The sequence below is a fragment of the Amia ocellicauda genome, chromosome 21 (assembly GCF_036373705.1).
Source record: "Amia ocellicauda isolate fAmiCal2 chromosome 21, fAmiCal2.hap1, whole genome shotgun sequence".
NCBI classification, from domain to species: domain Eukaryota; kingdom Metazoa; phylum Chordata; class Actinopteri; order Amiiformes; family Amiidae; genus Amia; species Amia ocellicauda.
Genome location: NC_089870.1, coordinates 7,727,897 through 7,750,435, shown reverse-complemented (window position 1 = coordinate 7,750,435; position 22,539 = coordinate 7,727,897). Strand labels below are relative to the sequence as shown.

Here is a 22,539-nt window from a genome sequence, read left to right as displayed (position 1 = left end):
ATTTGTTGTGCAATTTGTCTAGATGTAAAAGTTTCATTACACTCAGACATTTGTATTTGTTAAAGGCTTTCATTTCACCTATGTATGCTTTTTATCTATTTTAACTTGAAATTTGAAAAAGCAGCCCCCCTCCCGAAAGGCATGTTCTTATTTTATTTAGCTATTTCACATTTGGTCTGTGAGAAGTATTAGGAACTGGATTCTTTAGACATCCGTGTACCGAGTGCAGTCTTCTAGCTTTCCCATGTCTCTCTTTTTCTAGCAATAACACATTGTGGGGTTCGCTAGAAGAACCGAATATTTTGGATCCAACAGAGTTTGAAGATCTTTTCTCCAAAGCCACACTGCAGCCCAAGAAGAAACCACTGTCAGACACCTATGAAAAGAAGGCCAAGGCTAAAAAGGTTGGTTGTGTTTATTTTTGTCATTGATTTGATTTTGTCATCTCACCCCTTGGCAGTTCCTGTTAGTCGCCCGTTAGGTTTAATAAATCTACTTTAGTACTCATTTCACAACATAGAGATTAAGTTGGACAGATTCAGAGAAAAATAACCGATTCTGTGTATAAACTGGGAATTACCTGGACTACTAGTTTTCTTGGCCTGAACTGGGATGTATTTATGATTTGACTTCATCTTACACACGCATGTTTGTTTTTGTTTTTATATAATTTGAATACTTTGGACAGCACTGGATTACTGGGGTGTTTTATTTGCGGTCTTCTACAGAAAGGGTTATTCATGCATCAGTAGCCAAGCATTACACAACTCAGAGCTGTTTACGGCACCAGTGTTTTCTCAGCCCACAACAAGTGACCTATAGATTAAACAAATAGAAAGATCTTTGTTGTTTGCTGATATTTAACATTAATTAGTTAAATAAAGAAACATGCCCAACAAAGGCTCTTTATCCCTTGTCTTTACAGAGGTGTTAGGTATGAGACATGAGACTAGTTCAGAAATGAATTAATAGTGCTTGTTTGTAGCTGCCAAGCCTTAGCAAGAGAGAAGGCCTTGTTGTTTCTGAGCTATCGAGACTGAGGAAATCTCATTATTACTCCTGAAGTATGGCCAGTAACTTTGAAATCTCTGGAGATAGCTTGTCCATAATGTAAACCTTCAGAAAAGCCATTGTATGTTACTATAAAGAATTTCCCTATCTCATTCGGTCAACTTTCCAGCTTGTTGCTGGCTCTGTGATCCCATAGGTCTCCCAGTTTATTCGTAATGTGACTCTGTTTGCTCTATAGCTGAGTCTGACTGGTATTGCAGTTGTAGACCAGCCACCAGAGGGCATGGGAAACACATTTGAACTCATGAGACGTGGAGGTGATGCTTTAAAACAAGCCTTTTCACGTCACTGCTTCTTTCTTCGAATTTTCATGTATTTTGGGAGTGTTACTGGAATACAACTCTGGTGAATATGGGTGTGTTATGTCCCCTACAAACCAGTGATATTGTCATATAAAACAAAGAATGCAGTTCTAGATTCTAGACGAAGTCTCTGAAAATAAGATTAAAAAAGCAGATTAAAACTAATATTCTGCTAAACAGATTACCGTTGTCTTGGGAGCAAATTGTGAAATTATTATGAAAAATATTGTTTAAGTCTTAAAGGTGTAATTGCCTTCTTTTTTTTCTTTGCTTTCAAACACAGCACAAGTCTAAGTCTAAAATTTCAAGTCTAAGGCCCTGATTAAATCAAAACTTTGACCCACCTGCTAATAGCAAACTACAAACCTGTACATTATAGCAGTTACATTTCTGATTAGAAGAAATTGTCATCTTACTAAAAATGAAGCTGCAACTGAGTACAGTTCTGTAGTTTTCTATTAGCGGGTGGGTCAAAGTTTTGATTTAATCCAGTCCTAAATTTCAAAATTGTCATTGCTGGTAAAGATGTTCATAAAACAATTACCCATATTGTCTGTCTGGAGTCTGTCTAGTTGAATAAACTTCATTAACCTATGTATTAATTATATCTATTTATTTTGATAAAACTGCAAAATGTCTGGTTGACTGAGCTATTAATTCAGTTGAATCAACTGGAATCAATTGTTTCAGAAGGTGACCAATAAAATACTGACTAGCAGAGCTGAGGGCTCGGGCTGCCCTATTTGTAGGTGTCTCTCAGAAAGCTTTCTTTGACCTGGAGTGTAACTTCGCTTCCCAGTATACTCTTATTTAGGAGATCCTGGCCTGCTCAAGGGGGTGTGCCTCAGATGTGTGAGAACAAAGGTTACATACCTGATGACATCATGAGGATAATTCCCCATTGGTCACAGTTATTTGATCCGATTCATTTGGCACGCCAAGGGGTCACCGGTTCGACTTTAACTGTTTCCTACTGGAATAGTAGCGAGGTGACCCTGCTAACACCAATGAACCCACCTCATTCAAAGGCTGCCTAAAAAGTGTTGGAACCCAGTCATCTTCAAACCCTGAGGAGAAACAATGCCACCCCCTTGTTGAAGGATCCACTCTTAGGCGAATCTGTTATCGCTGTGTCTGGGCAATGGAGCGATGAACTCATGGACTGTGAAGTGACCTTGCATTGGAAAACAACACATAGCCTGTGAAAATAAAAGGGTCAGTGTGTGGTGCTCTGAAACACTCAGTCGGAAGGAAAAGGTGGCCCCTCCCAGAAATGATCCAAATATATGTTTTGACTGTAGGGGTGTGGAGACAAATAGCACACAACTGTCTACACAAAGAGGAAAGTGATCCAGTTGGAGTCCAGCTTCTTAACCACAGTCACCAGTGTCTTTACTGCTTGACCACGTGCGTGGGACCCGGCCCTGAAGTGCCTTTGTTTTTTGTTATGCCCCTGAGATATCTGACAGGGTTCCTGTTCAATACAACACACCACTAAATACCCAAGGTTAGGACCATGTTCAAAATAAATAACCCCTACAAGAAGACAATGACAGGTCAAAAGTGCTACTACTCTTTCAGGAAGTGAATAATTTCCCCCACTTCTCCTAACTGTCCTTTTGTTTTTGTTTGTTGTCACCTCTTATTCAGTTTCAGTCAGGACACTTAAAAAGCAAATTGGATAGGAATGGTATTTGTTATTAAGTGCCTAGTTTAGAGCACATACCATATATCCACATACACTTATGGATACTAACATTACTCAAAACTACAAAAAAAAAATGACAGGAGTGTTCATCTGTATATGGTATATTTATCATTTTTCCATTGTGTTCATCTCCAATCATGTAATGGTATGTCTTAGGACCAGCGCATGGTTGTTCTGGCATAATTGAGTGGTAATTGTCAGTTGAGAATCTGAGAATCAGTTTACGAAATAAAACGAGTTAGTAACAGGAATATATACCCTTGCGTGTTTTCAAAACAATATATGTTCTTGAGTCTGGACTATAACCACAAGTACAACTGTATCTCCTGTGGTACATTTATTAAGCCTCAACCACATTGCGCCTTGCATTTCCTGTGAGACAGAGAAAAGCCCATTCATCTACCCCTGCTTACACCCCCTCCACTCAAAATAAACTATCAAGAAAAGAAAACAACCAAGAAAACAAAAATGCTATTTGATATTGAATAGTTTTTTTTTTTTTTTATCAGATACCATGGACATTCTGAGCACAGAAATGACAGTTGTTTATTTAAAAAAAAAAGCCAACCACTTATTGTGGAAACAGCTTAATCTTTGATATTGGAGCTCTTGTTCTGTATGGAGAATTCTTTTGAGATCTTTTTCTATTATGTCAATTGGGTAAAGTCTCATGATGCAACTCTGCATTTATTTTGGCACAGTAACAGGGCTGGGATTGTGGCGTCCAAGTGGTTAACAATTCTCTGCTGGCACTATGTGGGTTGAGCAACTTTAGTGGATCAATCTTGGTGGGCTCCAGGTCGACAGTCTGTGTGTGTCAGTCACTTGAGCAGATCTATGGCTCTCCTCTCAGTCTGGTCACTAAGAAGAGATTTATAAACAAGTGAAATGAAATTCGATACAATCCAGATAATGGTATTGGAAGCTTGTTTTTGTACTTTTAAAGCCTTGAAACTGGATGTTTGTTTTTTTGGCAGAGTTTATTTTAATTTCAATCACTTTGAGTCTAGTTTGAAAAGCAGTTGGATCAAATATTGTACATTGAATAAAAAAATACCAGGCTAAGGAAACATGTAGGCCTAAACATGTAAATTCTGAATGATGGAAACCTATTCTTTAACGGATAGCCAGAACAGAATTTTTTTAACATCATAGCGTGTGTTGTATTGGGAGGGTGTAATGGCGCACTTTCCCTGTTTTTAAGGCAAATGAGATTCATTGAAATGGAAATCAAGCTTATGAAAAAGCAACAGAAGTACTACTGGCTTACAAATATAATATTAACTGAACTAACATAGCAAAACATGCAGCTGAGAAACCTGAAGTCAGAAAAGCTTCTACAAAGGAAATCTCTTAGGCCTCAGTGGCTTGGGGGGAACAGAGGTTACTGTACGCTCAGAATGAATAAGAAATTTGGCTTTCTTTTCTTGGCATTGAAGTTCATTTAAAAAGTTCAGCTAAACAAAACGTACGTGTTTACATTTTCATGTTTTATCCCTAAAGTGTGTTCTCTCTGTGGTTCGTGTTCAAAGACATTTGTTCTGCCGGATTGTCTATGTGTTTCGCTAAGTTTGTTTTTTCAGTTCAACACATTCGGAGCTCAATTCTGCTTTGTCAGAGAGTATATTGCTCACTTTTTGAGATTTTAAGAACTAATGAAACAAGCATGGTATTAAGATGGGGCAAACTCGCTTAGTGAGATGAGGAATTTTTGACTCAGACAATAATTATTTCCAGGGCACCTGACTCAATTTCCTGGTCATGAGATTTCTCCTCGCATTAAATATATAAATATATAGCTGGAAAATGCAGGTATACACTTTTAATTGAAAAAAATCAGTATTGTAGGCATTGACACTATATATATTTGACAGAAGTGCTATTTATGCATACGATCATGGTAAATTTTATCACATTCCTTCTTCAACCATTTATCTGTTAAAAAATGTGATAGCAACAAAGTTAGGCGGGGTCACACACATGCTTATGTTTTTTTAAAGGATTTTGCCAGTGTATGCATATCTGTTCAATTCTCTTCCAGGCCCGAGGGCATTTTTAGGAAATGGTGTGTGCGCATTATGGAAATGACTGATTTTCTCTTGTCCAATTCGAATCGGAAACAGCCACTGCCACCATTTCTTCACCTATGAGAGCAAATTCGCAAAACGCTGTGTAATCTGTATCATGTGTCCTTTTCGAATCAAAGGCCTCAGTTCCTCCAGAGTCCTTTACCCCAATGATTATCATATCAAAGCTGTAGGATGACATTGAAGATAATGGGGTTTCTGTTATCTTTAACTTCTAACCGGCTTTGAGTAATTGCTCACATGTGGTTTTACTTAAGGTCTAATATGAACAGTGATATTTTGAAGGCAGGCTTTTTGAAGTGGAAAGGATGCACATGTCAACGCATTTTCCATGTGAATAATGCTCTGGGATGCATAATATCCATTCCAATGAGAAATAAATCAAGCAGGCAATTGTTTATCTTTCATATTGAGTGAATATTTGTGAAAGATATTTTCATCCACAGTAAACACTGGTAATTCCAACTATACCATCTTTTGACATTGTATTATACCCACACAATGATGCGCTTCATGGGTATTCATAATTCCCTTAAAGTTATATCTGTTATCATTCACTTTACATAATATTAATTATAAAAGTAAAACTATTTATTTAATTCTTTATATCAATCTACTGCAGCTATAAATATACAGAATATACTGAACAAGAGTGGAACTCAAGAATTTGTTGCCTCTCAGTTTCCAGCATTATGTGGTAAAGGTTAACAGGAAGAACACAGTGAGTGCGGTATGGAAATTGTTGTGTAGTTGTTTCAGGGACTTTTCATGGAGCTATTTACTGGAACTGCTACCTATATTCAATCTGACACCCAGACAATTGCTTTGTGTGATATTGGGCAATGGCATCCTAAAATGTCTTGGATAATCAGGGTGTCATTAACAAAAGGAAACTCTTTTTCCTGTTCCCCAGAAATATTTAATTGGCGCTTATTTGGTTAAAAAAGTGATTGATGAGAGCTAGAATTGTTTGTGAAATCCCATGAGTCCCTACAATGTATCATCAGTGATTCGAGTTACAGAGAGGTTAATACTGGTGTTTCTGGTACAATTAAACCTTTGCTGTTTTCCTCAAATGTCGGTGTTTTTGGAGATCAACAGTGATATCAATAATGGCTGTTTAAGCAGCATATATTTTACCTTTTGTAACACAATACTCACTTCTAAGACTTTTTTTTGTTTCCCACTGAATGCCTCAGTAGCGAAAACTCAGTAATCACAGCAACTGCTACCTAATGAAGAAAGTTGAAACATTAACTTTTAAAGCAGGGCTTTACCTTGCCAAAAACTGTTTCTAGCTTTATGGGTAATTCAGTCATAAGTAATTGTGACCATGTGTAGGCACAAATAAAAATCCTGTGAATTTATAGTTTGTTATAAAACTGTAGCCTACTCTTCCAGACTGAGAAAGATGCCCTTTTATGGCTTGTGTTGTTGTTTTTTGTGTTATAATACTTTATTATGCATCTATTTTTCTGGTATTTAGTTTTTTCTTTCATTTCTGCCATTTTATGTCTTTCGTTCATCCATACAGGTATTACTTTAAAACAGCCGCTTCTGCGAACACATCCACTTATAAGAAAAGTATGGAATGGCTTAGCTGCAAACTATGCATGTCTAATAAGGATTATGACAGTGTATGAATTTGCCTTGGAAGAAGGTCAACTAAGAGGTCAGCGAAGGCCATACAAATTACACCCGCTAAAGCCTGTAATTATCCTGTTTCGAAACTAATCTTTTGCCAAGTGTACAAGTTCAGAAGACGTGTGTGCTGCTCCTAGAGAGGACCCTGAACTCACTCCTTATTTAGTTCATGCTGGCGTGTACAAACTTAAATATGTATTTCTATATTTTGTTTTATATTTATATACTCCCTTTCTCCTCAAGAATAATTATCTTAATGCCTATTTAAGGGATTACACAATTGAGACAAAGATAAATAGATTAGATTGATACCTATATAATAGAAAGATAGATATTTACAGAAATTGTTAGAAATAATAAATACATTTTGTATGCATGTTTCCGTTTGTGTTTATGTAGTAAATATATCTATTTTCTGTATCGGACTTAAGAGATATATTGCCCACAAACCATATGATTTTCCTCTTGTTTTTGCTGGGTATTAAAAGTGAAGTCATTCATTGTGAATAATATATTTCATGGGTTGGATGTGTCCCTGAAACATACGTATCCTCTTCCTACCAGCAAATTGTTAATCTAACAATGGAAAAATGTTGCTCCTCCAGGATTACTTGATTTTCTATCAGCTGAGCAACATCTAAAAATTGCACAACAGCTACAACACTAAATACTGCCAGTTCTTAGCACATTTTGAGAACCACTTCACATTTTAGTATTTATATTATTTAACGAGACTTTTTAAACAGAATTAGTTTATGCCTGGAAAAGTGCATTTCCGAGAAATGGCATCACAAAACTGGCGTGGAGGGGATTTAAGATGCTGCTCTTCAAGTCTGGCACTGGTCTCGGACAGAATGTCAAATGTGACCAACTGTTGGCAGTAATTAAACAAGCACTCCAGAATAGCATCATAAAACAAATGTAACCACCGCTTTACACGTTTAAATTACTGTCGGTCTTTAGTTTAAAGGAGCAACTTTTATCCTCTGTGTTAGTTCATATCATTTGCGTTTTCCTGTTTAATTTTGTGCTGCTTACGTCTTCCATGGATGTTTTGGCATGCCAGCCCAGTGATAGGAAGACAAAAAAAGTGCACTTTACAATTCTGACAGGGAGGAGGGGTGCAGGGAAAGTTTATAGTCTTAGTGCAGTGATCCAAAGCCCATTGGTGAGGTATAATACATTATAGGTGGGATTCCTGATTCCTATGCCATTGCCTCCCATAATCCTTAAGCCGTTAGAGTGGGCTATCAGAAGAAAGACTGCATATATGATAGGGTTTGCTGAAGTTTGTTTTTTAAAAAGGTTTAATTTTGGAATTATCTGGAGTGTTTTTATAAATAAATAGATTATTCTGTGGCATATTTATTCACAGTTTGAACTAGTCTTTGGGGATGTGATATCTAATGTGTGTTCGACAATATGTGTTGTCATATCAACACTGTGAAGCAAAATATACTAATCTTCAATTCCTTTCTACTGGTCCCTTGTGAGGAGATGATGGTAAAACATGTACCCAGAATAATAAAAACACTTAAGACAACCCTTTTGAATTAATTGACAAGTAAATAGCTTGATTTCAGCCTTATCTTTTTGTTTACTCTTTTTTGAAAGAGTGGCACATTTTCAAGATGACGCAAAGCATAAATATTTCAAAAGTCAAAACTGAAATGAAACTTATTTTAATGCATCCTCAAGTTGCTGTTTTAGTTTTTTTCAGAATGTCTTAGATTAATAGAAAATGTGTCCTTTATGAAAGCATTCATATGGCTGTTTAAAATTTAGAAATGTATTTTATCTATATTTGAAATTCTTTATTTTGAATAAAATGTGCATTTAACTTTGAACCTTTAGTTCCATGAATATTTTTTTTTGTTGCTGTTGTTTTCAGCTTATTAAGCTATTGGATGGGAAACGCTCTCAAGCTGTGGGGATCCTCATCTCGAGTCTACATCTGGAAATGAAAGACATTCAGCAAGGTGAGATTAACATCTTCACGGGATTCTTTTGGGCTGGGCCAGGGTTCAGACAACATATCAATTATTTCCTGCAATAAACTGGAGTACAATATTTAATTAACTTCAACTACATATTACCTTAAAAAAGCATTCAATTTATGTTTATTTTGAACCAAAACCTTTCATGAAGCTGTCTTGAGTTTACATGCCTGGTAGAGTAAAACTAGAATGTTTTTAATTGAGTAAAATGACATGTTTTGAGCAAAGAAATATTTATATAAATTTTATTAAGATTTGAAAAGAGCAAGATACTGTTAAATATAAAGATTTGGCAGTTTTCCATTCAGCACACTTCAAAAGCAACGGTTGTGTGTACACGACTAATGAGAGAGAGAGAGAGAGAGAGGTGTTTTACAATAATAATTGCACACAGTATTTAAATTAAAACCGCTTTTTAGGTCAAATTCAACCGTAATGTTTTTATATTATTTAAATACTGTACATTTGTTTTGATTTCAATGAATACTGGCATTTCCCCCTCTGTAGTCTGAGGAAGTTTTAATTGCATTAAATGTGCCTTTCTTGGTCTGTATTATGAGCCAGTCAGCCAAACACAAAATTAATCTTAGATATAACAAAGGATGCAGACAGCCTTCTTCCATACCTCTTCACTTCAAATGTATCTGATCTGCAGAAATTCCAGGAAAGGAGAAAGCTTGTTGAAGGATTTTTTTTTTTAATTGTTGATTTACTGGAACTGTTTAAAAAAAATATATTTCTATTTAAGGAATGTATAACTTTCTGATTAACCGACCATGTCAGGTCAGCACAGAAGCATTGTGAAACTGATCCCCCTGAATGATACGTTCAGAAAGAAAACAAACAAATGAGAAAAAAAAGTGTGAATTTATAGTGTACATTTTAATATGCGTCTGGCCGCCTAAGTGCGTGAGGCTGATCTGTTTATTGTCGCCGGTGACGGTTACCATGTCCTAATGGCTGCAACACTGCACTAATGATCCGTCTGTATATAAATTTGTGTAGTTGTGAGCAGACACCATAGAGCCACATAAAAATGCTTTTCTTAATTTCCCAGCCCAATACAAGTGAAAAAACAGATTTAGCCAAGCAGCGGTTTTAATTTTTCTCTTTCTTTTTTGTTTCTTGTTTTTTGGAGGTAGAGAAACCCCAATAAAATTACCAGCTTTTCACAGCATGTGTCGACTTCCTTTTGACTTAATGTGAGGTGTAGGTGAAATGGACAATCTAATCTGACAATGTAGGGAAGCCAGTTAATAAGGACTTCTAAAGACTCGGTCCCCTTTACTAACCGTTGTTGGCAAATTAAAAAGACATCTGACATTTAATGTAATTACAACCACTAAGGCACTAGAGGTCTGGGAATGCTCTGGTTAGTTTCTCAAGTCTGAAAGAAAGCCACCTTCACTAGTGGGCCACCAAAATTCACAGGAGAACAAGGTACCGTAGGGCCAATGTGATGAGTGAGAAGTAGATGAAAATGAGTGGGACCACATTTCGAGCACTTTGATCTACCCCTGCAAAGATATCCGGGCTCCAAAACTCGCAGCTAAGAACACTATTTGCTCATTTGAACGGTTCAAGGTGAGTGGCTGAAAAATGGGCTGTTGAGGCCGGTGTAATCCATTTTAATAAGCAGTAGGAAATTGCCCTCCAGCTTATTTTTTTCATAATCCCACCATGAAGCAGAGGGCACGCTCACCCACGCTGGCTCTGAATTCGGAGCAACATACATACTGAATCTCGCAGTATCTTATATACTTGGAAATTGCAGTAGGACAGTGCCACTGCAGGCATTATTTTCACATTGACGTGGTCATATATTAATGCATCTGCAGTTAACCCAATATGTCAAAACACTCAACATTTTACACATGTATTGAACCTATGTTATTACAAAGCACAATCCAACATTCTACTGTAAATTAAGATAAACTAATTTGCAATAAAAATACAATTGTTGCACTGAATGTATACAGCAAAGGTAATTCAACATAACAACCCTTATTCCTGATGAAAAAATTACATATATATTACATATATATAGAATTTAATTACAAAGCAATAAAACCCTATGCTGTCTTACTAAAAGTTCACTAAAAGAGGGTGCTTCTCATTAAAAGGTAAGACATTATAACAATTAAACTGAAAAACATCATTTCAATTTGACTTTTTTTTTTTTTTTTGCCTTTGAGGGATATTGGAAGAAATGAGAATGTGCTCAACTCAAATCATTGGCTCAAGATCATTCAATCTTTTTTATAAATTGCAATAGAAATGAACAGTTGTTCAATTCCAAACAGTAATTGGAAAAACCTGGCTATCGCATGGACTTTACAAAAATATTTACGGAGCTTTTCATCTCAACTGCAACACAAAAAAGGGATTTTTTGTCACTGTTTCAAAACTTAAACCTGCACTGGGTACCTTTTGGAGTGATAGACTTGCTTCAAGAGTTTTTTTTGGTTTGATTTTTCACAATTTACTACAGGTTCTTAAAAGGTAGAAAAATAAATATAATATTAACTATTGCCTTCATATTCATATTAAAAGACTCTGATCCCTCTTAGCTCTAACAGTACTTTTAAAATGTCTTTGAAAACAAACAAATTCTGTTCATATTGATATTCATACAATGATCTGTGAATACGGGTGACTGTCGCTAATCTCTGAATGAAAGGTTATAGAAATATTTGATAATTAAATATACCTACTTTTGATGACATCACTGGCATTACAAATGGTCCTTAAAATGTTCCTTGGTAGGAAAATCTAGTCCACTGACCTACCCCATTGATAACAGGGCAACAAGGTGAAAGTAGGGGTGTTATGGGGCATATGAAAATGCAATTGTAATTGAAAACAAAATGCAGCAAAAAGACCAGGATGCAAAATGATTAAATTGATTAAAATCTTTCAATCATTTCAAATCTGAGGTTAATACTAATGCAGACCCCTGACAGTCAATATAAATAACATCCATGTTTAATGAACCTCTGTATATTTCACTGTGCCTCCCCACTCATGAAACTGGTCGCCACAGTTTGAAGGCTCTGTCAACACCATTTCTGTAGTGTGTTTGTAGTGATCACCATTTTGACCACCTGTATATTATTTTATACACTGCGAGTGCTGTTTTTTTGTGGATTTGTGGGATTCTGTCAAATGGACAAGTGTGCAGCAGGGTTAAAGACATTTGTCTGGCAAACAGGTAGCTGCCTCTCAGATATGAAGACATATTGGCAGATTGTGTACTTCCTACTGACAGATCTCAGTGTTGCCTGTTTTCCAACACATTCAGACTTCTTGACAATCCTTAAATGACTAAGTGTAAAACCACAAAGTAATCCCCCAAAACGTATCCTGACAGCTCACAGCAGCTAATCAGTCGTAAACCTCTGTCAATCCTTCTAAGAGTTCTTATACACGGACAGACAAAAATAAAATGGACATTGGTGTAACCGCATCACAAGTTCTGTGTATAACTGATGCTTGCCAGATTTTTTTTAATTATTAACTTTATATTCAGAAACAAGAAGCACAGCACTCAGTACAAATCTGAAGAGTGTTTTTTTTAGTTTGGATGCTGCAGAGTTGTCTGAGCATGTTAGTTCTAGGCCAAAATTCAAAGCTTTCGTCTCTTGTTCGTTCCCCTTTAAGAGATCATTACTGTGTTCTGTGGTGGTTCCTACTAAAGGGGTAGGAGTTAAGCAGTTACAGGTTCTCTCCTGTGACCCGTTGCTGAGACGCTTGGTGTGCTGCTTTATAGAATAGATCTCTCCACATTGGATGGCTCTCTGAACACCTAGGGGCTTTTTTCGAATTCTGTAACTCTGCCATTGTTCCTGTTAAAAGTTATTGAAGGCAGTTGTATTTCCTCCCACTTGTATTCTTATCGACACAAGCGATTTTTGTGTATCTCGCACTTCTACTGGCCTACTACACACTTACACAGCTCTCACTGGCTTCCCTATCCTCTGATAGCCACTTTTCCCAAGGACATTATATATAAATCTTGTGATACCTTTTGTAATTGTTTGAAAAGTTTCTTGTAAACATAGAAATGTGCTGTGAAATGCAGAGGAGGAAAATAGATTTACCCCCCAAATAACCTTCGGGAAAGAGCCAAAGTACGACTCAGATCGTTGGCATGGCTGTGTATATTCAAGTATGTATAAAACCTGTTGGATTTTGGCTGAAAACAGTTCGGCGCAGGAAATAGCATGACTAAATGCATTTAACCTTCTAAACTTATCCTAAAAAATCATCATTGTTTCCAAATGCAGGCAGAAGTTAATTAAGACAGCATGCTTGCTTAAAATAATCCAACTTTATAAGAAAATGCCTCTAATAAATGTATTTACTGTTGCAGCTGTTTTAACTGTGGACAACTCTGTTGTGGACTTGGAAACCATCGAGGCTTTATATGAAAATGTAAGTATTTTGGAATATGCTGGCAATATGATAGCATGGAAGAAATATGAGAATCCCAAATCCATTTAAAGTGTTTTTTGCACAGGGAATTCTTACCATACCTCTGAAGTTTAATATGATTTTTATTTGTGTCTGCCATCCATTAACAATGACATAATTGAATCTTTGTGCCCCCTGCCTGGTGTTATAATTATTTTTGTGGTGTTCCTGTTTCATCTTTAGCGAGAAGTTAATTCTAATTGTCATTGTGTGTGTGTGTGTGTATGTGTGTGTGTGTGTGTGTGTGTGTGTGTGTGTGTGTGTGTGTGTGTATTTCTCTTTCTAATTGTATCACAGAGGGCTCAAAGTGAAGAACTGGAGAAAATAAAGAAACACTATGAGACATCGAGAGAGGATGAAGTGAAGCTGCTAGACAAACCTGAACAGTAAGAATTCATCCAAAGCTTGATTGTAGCCATTTCATGTTTATAGTTTATAGTCATTAGCTATAGCAAAACCATCCAAAATTGCTTCCCATTAAAATATAGGGGACAATCTGCCTTTTTTAATGTATAGCTGTTTATTATTAGATAGCATCAAAGCTACACTCTTAGCTCAATAAATGTTGACTGCATTAGATTGTGTTGTTCACTTTCCCAGTGTTGGATACATAGCTTCTAGTAATGTGGTTCCTTTTTTGATTTTTTGCACCAGTCTGTTTTACAGTATAGAGCTTTAAGCTGTTTTTAAAACAACTTTTTTCTTTAATTGTATGTATGCTTTGTTTGGCACTGAATGTGTGAAGACAAATTAAGCATTCTGTCTGGGTATTCTAAATTCATATCTTTAGCTTTTAAATATCCTGCAACTAGAGTTTTTCTTCCCTTTTATTTTTTCTCAATTACCAGATAGTTGTCGAACATCTTTGAAACAGCATTACTTGTTTTGTTGTCTTCATTGTATAGAACAAGTGATTTAACAAAAGAGGTTAAGCAGCCAATGGTTTATATCTGCTTATATGGAAGTATATTGTAAATATAAACCCAACACCTACACATACTGCCACTGACATCCTTGTTTCATCATCCCTAAATATTTTTCCATTCCTGCGTGCTTATCCTCAGTGTTAATGGGAATTCTTCAAGGGAACAAAACAGGTCCACAATATCCTGGTTACCACAATAAATTGCCATAGTTTATCTGAAAGCTTTACTGTTTGTACAAAGTATAGGATTTTGATTTATATATGTTGGCCCTGAGACTATATTCTGCAAAAGTTAACTTTTGTTTATAAATTAATTGTCATAATGGAACCACCATGTTTTCAATAATTGTCAGAAATTATGAGTAATTTCCATTAATTATCTTTCTGAGGCGTAGCAACTCCAACACATTTCATCGTCATTTTCCTTAAAAAGAGCAAATTTTATTTGTGTGGACACCGCAGCCTAGTACATTAATTGACTAATGTGTTTCTGTGTCACCATAGACTTCAGAGTTGTGAGGTCTGGAGAGTTTTTTTTTTTTCCTTGAACGTTACCATAGCAGTTTTAGCACTTGTCCTGGCAATATTTACTTGTTAGTTGATACACTTTTGCACTTTTAAAGTGAGGCTTGTGCTTCATCAAAGGTTTTTCTGAATATTCCCTTTCAAATATATTTGAATCATCTCATGACAGTTATAATGCTTCTGTCATACTAAGATGATGCTTTTTTTCAGTCATCAATAAGTAGCATTGCTTTAAGGTCAACTGTGTAAGAATGTAGGTTGATGGATATGTTTCAGTTGGTTGTGACCAGGATTCCCCAAGAGGCAGCACACAATTGGCCAAGTGCTGCCAGAGATGGGTGAGCTTGAAGGCAGGGTTTCCTTGACTTGACCCTTGACCCCTGTACCCTGTAAGGCCACAGTTAGCCTACAGTGTTATCCATGCAAGATGCATTAGTTCTCCCTACATTGCCCTAACTCTCCTGTTTGAGTTGTGGATTCATAAAGTGAACAGAAGCAGATGATCTAGAATTGCACAGACTGAGTTGATTATCAATCAAATCCATTTTTGTATTTTAGAAAATAAAATAATTAGGAAAAAGACAAATTGGATCATTGTACTCAGTGTATTTGATAATAGTGTATATAATTATGTTCTGATTTGCAGGTTCTTGTATGAGCTGTCTCAGATCCCTGACTTTGCAGGACGTGCCCACTGCATTATATTCCAGTCTGTATTCCACGAGGGGATATCTTCAGTACGTCGCAAAATCGAGATTGTTTCAAGTGTTTCCAAGGTATGACTTATAAATAGGTTTCAATATTTAAATTGAAAAAGGTTTACTGGCATTTCCAGGATCTCAGCCATTCTTAGCCATTTAAAGAGGAAACTGAAGATTTAAAAACACTGAATTTCCCCACTGCAGCTGAAAACTGTCTCCAAACAATATAATATGAAAAAGGCTGAGAATCGCTGTTTTAGGGTTTGATGTTTAACTGTTTGGTTTGTTGTTGTTGTTTTGCTCCTGAAGGGTTTGTTGGAACCAAGGAGTGTGAAAGACATTATGGGGTTGGTCTTGGCCTTTGGTAATTATATGAACGGTGGCAATCGAACACGAGGCCAGGCTGATGGCTTCGGGCTGGAGATTTTACCAAAGCTGAAAGATGTAAAGAGCAGGGTAGGTGTGTCAGTGACCCAGTCCATATTTATATCATGAGAATAAGAACTTAACATGATAAAAACAAAAGCTAACAACAATAATTTACCTTTTGTGTTCTTATGATAAAATATCGTCTTTAATTGAATATATCTGCAGCTTAATAACTTTCTAACCTTCCTTTCTTTAGGATAACCGCATCAGTTTGGTGGATTATGTTGTCTCGTACTATCTGCGCTATATGGATGAGGTACATGTGCATCTATTGTTTTTTCATGAAATAAAGTAATGCTGACTATGTTTATGTTGCAAGAAAAGTAGCAAATGGAAAATTAAATGAATGTCAAAGTACAGGAAGACGTGAAAAGCATGAATTGTCTTTGCATCCAACCCTGTAGTGAATGTACCGAAATATATTTTAGATTAAGCATTTTTAGAAGGCAAACCAGTCATGAAATGAAAAAGCCAAAATAGGTGAAAGTAGTTAGAGATTCACACCAAGAAATCATTTGATTGACAGGCCTTCTCTGACTTTCACTCACAGAACGCCGGGACGGACAAGAGCGTCTTTCCTCTGCCGGAGCCCCAGGACCTGTTTCTATCTGCTCAAGTCAAGTTTGAGGATGTCACAAAAGACCTGAGGAAGCTGAAGAAAGATCTGACTGGTAATTGTGTTCTTTGCATTTTCCCTAAAAGCCCCTTCCTTCTCTGACCCTGTTAATACTGACTGTTTTTCCATCAGTTTATAAATGACACATTATTGCTTATGACGGGCAATGTCACTGGACACAGGAGGCCCTTTCCCAGCAGACACCCTGTTCCTTGGCGGTCAAGCTGACACTAGCTAACTGACTTAACTTGCTGACAGGCTGCCCTAAGGTGAAAGGCTGGGGTCTTAGTCCACTATGCACCCAAGCCCCCTGCCCTTAATTATTTAAATTAACCAATAATATACCATACGAAAGCAATTAGATATGGTAACCATTTTCCCCTCAGTTTGCGGTGGCTGTTAAACCATGATCTTCAGCGACCCATGAGACCCCAGTGAAAAATACAAAGCCTTCCTACGAAACACTCTAGAGATGGGCGGTCAATGAAAAAGAAAGGCAGAAGGAATTAGATTGAACATGAGGACATTTGCATTTTTTAAAGTGTGTGCAAACCTCCAGAATACACATTAGTGTGAAGGTGTATATCCCACATTTAAATAGGTTAGTGGTCTGTATCAATCATAGCATATCATAAAAAAATGTTATACACATGTCACAGCAATGTGGAAATGGTTGCAAACCTTTGATTTGCCTTTATTTGTATTTAATTAAACACATAAGCTTTGCGTTTTGTACATCTATGACTTAATTTACATACACAAGAGCTGTCAGTAAATTAATCTTATGAGGCCAACAGAATGATTGATTATATATTGGATTATATTTTTGTATGAGAAGTGTGAACTAAAAAGAATGAAACTGGTGAAGAATGCCCAGATCCAAGACAAGACCTAACATATTTATGATATTTTTGCTTCAGGTACACAACACATTTTTGAATGACAGCTGGGTTTAAAAAGGCTCCATCTCTCTCTCTCAGGGGTCAGCTAGGCAGCGTGTGCTAATGCCACAAGCTCGACAGGGAGCATGAAATTTAAAGTAACCTTGTCATGTCTTGGGTCAGTTCAAGTCACCATTACCATCATGCTCTTCCAAAAGCCTTTCTTTTCAAAATAATTTATTTGTTCCATTAAATGGGGTGAATTTGGCCATAGCCACGATGTACGGAGATGTCGGGGTCAGCAGCGGAGGGAAAGTATCAGTTGTTGTTTGTTCAGCGCTGTCACATGGGAGTGCTCCATCTTTCTCCTCAGGCTTGGCCTCTGTCTCGGAGGCCCAGCCTGCCTGCCCTCTTCACTGGTAGTTTGTGCAGAAACATGATCTGTGTTTGATCTGCTTTCCTGTGGGGGGGCTCGCGGCCCACAGGCACTGCTACTGTGCCGTTCGTTTTTTCTTTTTCTTTTTTTTAATCTCTGTCAGGGTGACTGGCTGGCTAAAAATACTAATCCCAGTTTCTGTTCTTATCTTCACAGAGCCAACCTGGCAAGTGGCAGATCCCAAATATGAAAATCCCATATGTATCAGGCGTATTTGTAAATCATCAAAGTGAGCCTCGAGCTAGGTTATTAAAGTCACAAGAAGTACAGTAAATGCAGGACAGTTTGGGTCAGTCTGGATTGCAAGACTTTGAAATTGCTTTCCTAATTAAAGTAAGACTGTGTAGAAATGTCTTGCTAAACAATAATAACCACTGCCTGTCTCCAAAGTACATTTGAAATGGTGTCATAAAAACAGTTAACTGCACTTTAAAGAAGTATAAAAGATAAAAGCATTCTCCCTGACCCTAATTGCAATGCAATCATGAATATTAGATAGTAATTTCTCAGGACAGTAATACGTTTGCCCAACTGGTAATTAGTACTAATGACTACACGTTGTGTGCCCTACAACTGCCGATGTTCCTCTAATATCACAGTTTATTGTAATGTTGCCTGGTGCTGTTTTTCACAAGCAAAATAATTCCTTTCCGAGTTTCGCCTGCAGCGGAAAGTGTTACCCAAGATTGCCGGATTGAATATTTTCCAGGGCTAAATTGGAATAGCTACCTGGACAGACTGTGGGACTCAAGGAATGGTGTTACATATCCCTGGGCTAAAGAGTTCACGAACATCAGTTTAACTACACAGTAATTGACACGGACAGTGAGGCAAGGACACTTAAGGATGAAAAAGAATCAAATTAAAATGAACAGTCAGAGCTCATTTGCTGCTGAGGAGATTGTAACATACTCATAGAAGGCCTGGGCAAGGTTATGTATTAATCACCATAGAAAACCAAACAAGAGTCGTAATTTTCAGTGCCACTTAATGTCAGTAGGTATTTCTTCTGAAGGGCATTTTATTGGAGGGGATCTGTGAGGGAGACAATTTGCGCATAGGTTTTCGGCCTCAAATAGGAAAGAGTTATAGATGCATTGACATGAAAGATATTTTTGAATGTACTTGATAGCCTCTTTCTAAATTTAAAGTTCTGCCATCCGGTCAAGCTATCAATTTTTTTTTATGTTTTTTATCCAGTTCAAATTAAAAGTTTATTTGTGGAACTCAGCAGGCACATTTCAAGTGTTACGGCATTTTGTTTAGCAAAATCACCCCTGAGCACCTTTGGCTCTGACTAGCATTAAAGTAAAATGATCGAAACACATTCCAAAGTTGTAATGTTTTATGATCTTACAAAGACGACTTTGTTCAATCTTCTTAGCTAATAGTTATTTCATTAAGAGTTTTTTCTCAGGTGTCATGATTATGTCCTGATTTTGCCATTGAAACGTGACTGATAACAACCAATGTTATATATACTGCTCATTATATCGGCGTTAGTGTTTATGACTAGAGCCCGACCGATACAGGTTTTTTGGGTCCGATACCGATAATTGTGAAGCTTAGCATGCAAAACAGACATTTCTAGCATGGATCCCTCAAATCTCTCCCTGTCAGAAACTGTCAAATATGCACTGAAGGCAGGATTTTTACATTTTTACATTTTATATAATAAACTTAACATTAATTTTAATCATAAATAACAACCACAAATCAAACATTGTAAAAAAAATTGAATAAGTTAGAATAAGGGAGAATAAATATAATCATATGCATGTTCTATACATTAGAACAAAGACCAAAGTATATGAGCAATTTCACACACAAATAGAAAAATGTGCATGTTCTATTCATTAGAGCAAATAATAATAATCACTATAGTCGGAAGCTTCCAGCAAAAACTAAAGCACCATAACTACAGTTCTGGAAAAAATGAAGAGACCACTGCAAAATGATCAGTTTCGCTGGTTTTACTATTTATAGGTATGTGTTTGGGTAAAATTAACATTTTTGTTTTATTCTATAAACTACTGACAACATTTCTCCCAAATTCCAAATAAAAATATGAATGGAATGGAATGGCTGCCAAACATGTAGAGATGCTGATTTAGGAAAAAAATGCAGTGGTCTCAATTTTTTCCAGAGCTGTATGTTAAAAAATAATGGTAAATAATTATAATAACGACTATAAAACCAAATGAACATGTATGTATTTATTGTCTGAAGTCTGATGGAGGATTTAATGGTAATTTGAAAAAAAATATTTAGACAATAGTTTGAGAAAATATAATTGGTGCATTTTCGGTGGAATATGTGCCGATACAGATATTTCTGTAAAAGGCCAGTATCAGACGATAATATCAGTGCTCCGATATATCTGTCGGGCCCTATTTATGACGGCTCCTACCAGTCTCAAGCTTTTTTTAACATTAACCACATATCATAGTATTAGTCTTGTTTTAACAACAGATTTAAAATAAACAAAGCGTGCAAACATCGTAAAAACAATTTAAAAAAGCAAGAGTGGAGTGCAAAAATCATCCGTCTGTATATTTCTTCAAACTTGAATTGTTTGGGTTTATTTGAAGTGGGGTCTGAAATAAACCCGAAATGTGCCAGAGTTTAATTTGTTTTAATAGCGCGAGGTATGGTTTTCACACATCCAGCAGAAGGTTTGATGAGTCACTGTAATTTATTGTGGCCATTAGGAGCTGTGGCTGCTGGCAGAATCCCAGAGCAACGCTAAAGCAGAACCAGATGTGATTAGTAGAGACTGACTCCGCTGAGCATCAAGGCCGGTTATCCAGACAGCGGCGGCCCTTCTGAAGTAAACAATTTGAGCGATATTAACTAGCGTTGCCTGTATTACAGGGTACATTAGATTTATTTTATGGTTTGGTGGTGAAGGTGGTTTTCCTGTCAGATCCGAGGAAGACTATCCTTCATTCTTCAGACAAACCGGCTTACACAAAAACGGAGCCGGGGTAAAACCTGTCTTTGCTGGTCTGTCTCCTTCTGCCCACAAAGAGGTGAAAGGATGAAGAGCTATATGATAATTGTAGTTTATGTTAATTTAAAACATTTTTAACTATGTGAATCAGACTATAAAATGCATGTTACATGTTTTGGTCAATTTTGGTTTGTTGTTTCGGCGAAGCTTGATATTTTAAATGCTCACTGTCTACAGTATTTTAGCATAAAGTCTTGTACAAAAGAGAAAGAAAGAAAGGAGTTGACAGCAAATTTCAGCTATATTAGAATGACAACAATAAGTTTAAATACAATAATGGATTCATAAAAACTGTGAATGTTCTTCAAAAACAGACTTTTTTTAATATTGTAAAACGTATCTGGAAATATTTTCTTTCTGTTTCTCTTTTCCAAGCTGCATGTGAGAGAACAGGCAGTCGAAGTGTCAGTGTTTCACCAGATTAAATGTATAATGCTTCCCTAATGCTCACCAAGGTGTATGCACCACTAATATGCTGGCTCTGTGTACTTCCTCTCAATTGGCTTTGAGGCGTCTTTTCAAAAGGTGGTTTTGTGGACAGATGTAGGCAGCACGGAAAATAACAATCAAAACTGAAACAACAAAGGAGAATCACAGAGAGGACCTATTCCACAGTAGGATATGCAACAGGTAATACATTCAAATCGCAGGAAAATGCAGATGATTTAAAACTATTACTGTAATGTGGATTATTGTCCTGCTATTTTCTGAACCCACTGTTCCTACACCAGGTGCCATGTTTTGGGGCCAACTTGGAAAAGAAAAACCTTATCTATAAAGTAATTTGCAGTAAATTGCCCACATATGCAGGAAGTACAGTACAACTTTATAGCAATACCTTTAATTTGGGGGTCTTTAATGGGTTCGCGTACACGTTTAAAGAGTCGAGGTACATGTGAAGGAGCTTGTTTCACACTAGGTCAACAGTCGTGACACTAAACACTTTTTAAATGGATCTATCACCTAGTTATCCCAAGGATTGCAGGGATTTTAATGACACAATTGGATTAATGTTCCTGTCATTTCTCTTGTCTCAGCAGGGGGGGAGGCAAATTTTAGACTGCTGCATAAATTCAGGAAGTTGTTTTAGTTTAAGTTTGCCTACAAAACAAATGATCTTACTAAATAATAATAATAATAATAATAATAATAAGTCTTAATATTTTTGTATTTCCACCTCATATCGGGTATTTTAATAATATAATTCATTGCATTAGTGAATTAATGGAGGATCCAATCTACTGTATTTGTTATGATGGTCTTACTTGCATTTTCTGTATCTGTAAGTGGGGAGTTTATGTGCATGTGTCAGATAATAGGAGATATTAGTCAGGAGTCTAGTATATTAATAGCAGATGACTGAAGGCATTTGATATTTCTTTCTCCTTACATCCACTGCTATTAAAGTTTACAACACTGGTGTATAACTTCAAGCACTACTAAAGACTGCTGAAGTACCATTATGGTTGAAATGAAGCATACACTTATCATACCTTTTTTCCCCATGGTAGACACTTTGCACATATATTACTCCCACATGTTGTAATTTTATAATAGTTAATGTGGCATTCTCCACAAGAGCGATGGGTAAAAGCTTAATCATCTAACACTGTACTGCCTCAAGTTTGTTTGAAAAAAATGACCATGCATAGTCTTAAAAAAATGTTATGGATATACTTGCTAAAATTGGTATGTTTCTTGTTAAAAAGGTGAGATGCCAGATCTCTTTTA

General features: G+C 36.5%; 1 protein-coding gene across 1 annotated transcript in view; it reads left to right on the top strand.

Moving 5' to 3' along the window:
• The window catches only part of LOC136716732 (formin), a 74,195-nt gene that overhangs the window by 19,224 nt on the left and 32,432 nt on the right, over positions 1-22,539 (top strand). Inside the window, exons 5-12 of the mRNA XM_066694085.1 lie at positions 263-404; positions 8,704-8,791; positions 13,182-13,243; positions 13,580-13,668; positions 15,379-15,508; positions 15,743-15,889; positions 16,059-16,118; positions 16,413-16,533. Of these exons, the coding sequence (XP_066550182.1) occupies positions 263-404; positions 8,704-8,791; positions 13,182-13,243; positions 13,580-13,668; positions 15,379-15,508; positions 15,743-15,889; positions 16,059-16,118; positions 16,413-16,533 (839 nt within the window). The remainder of the gene's footprint in view (positions 1-262; positions 405-8,703; positions 8,792-13,181; positions 13,244-13,579; positions 13,669-15,378; positions 15,509-15,742; positions 15,890-16,058; positions 16,119-16,412; positions 16,534-22,539) is intronic.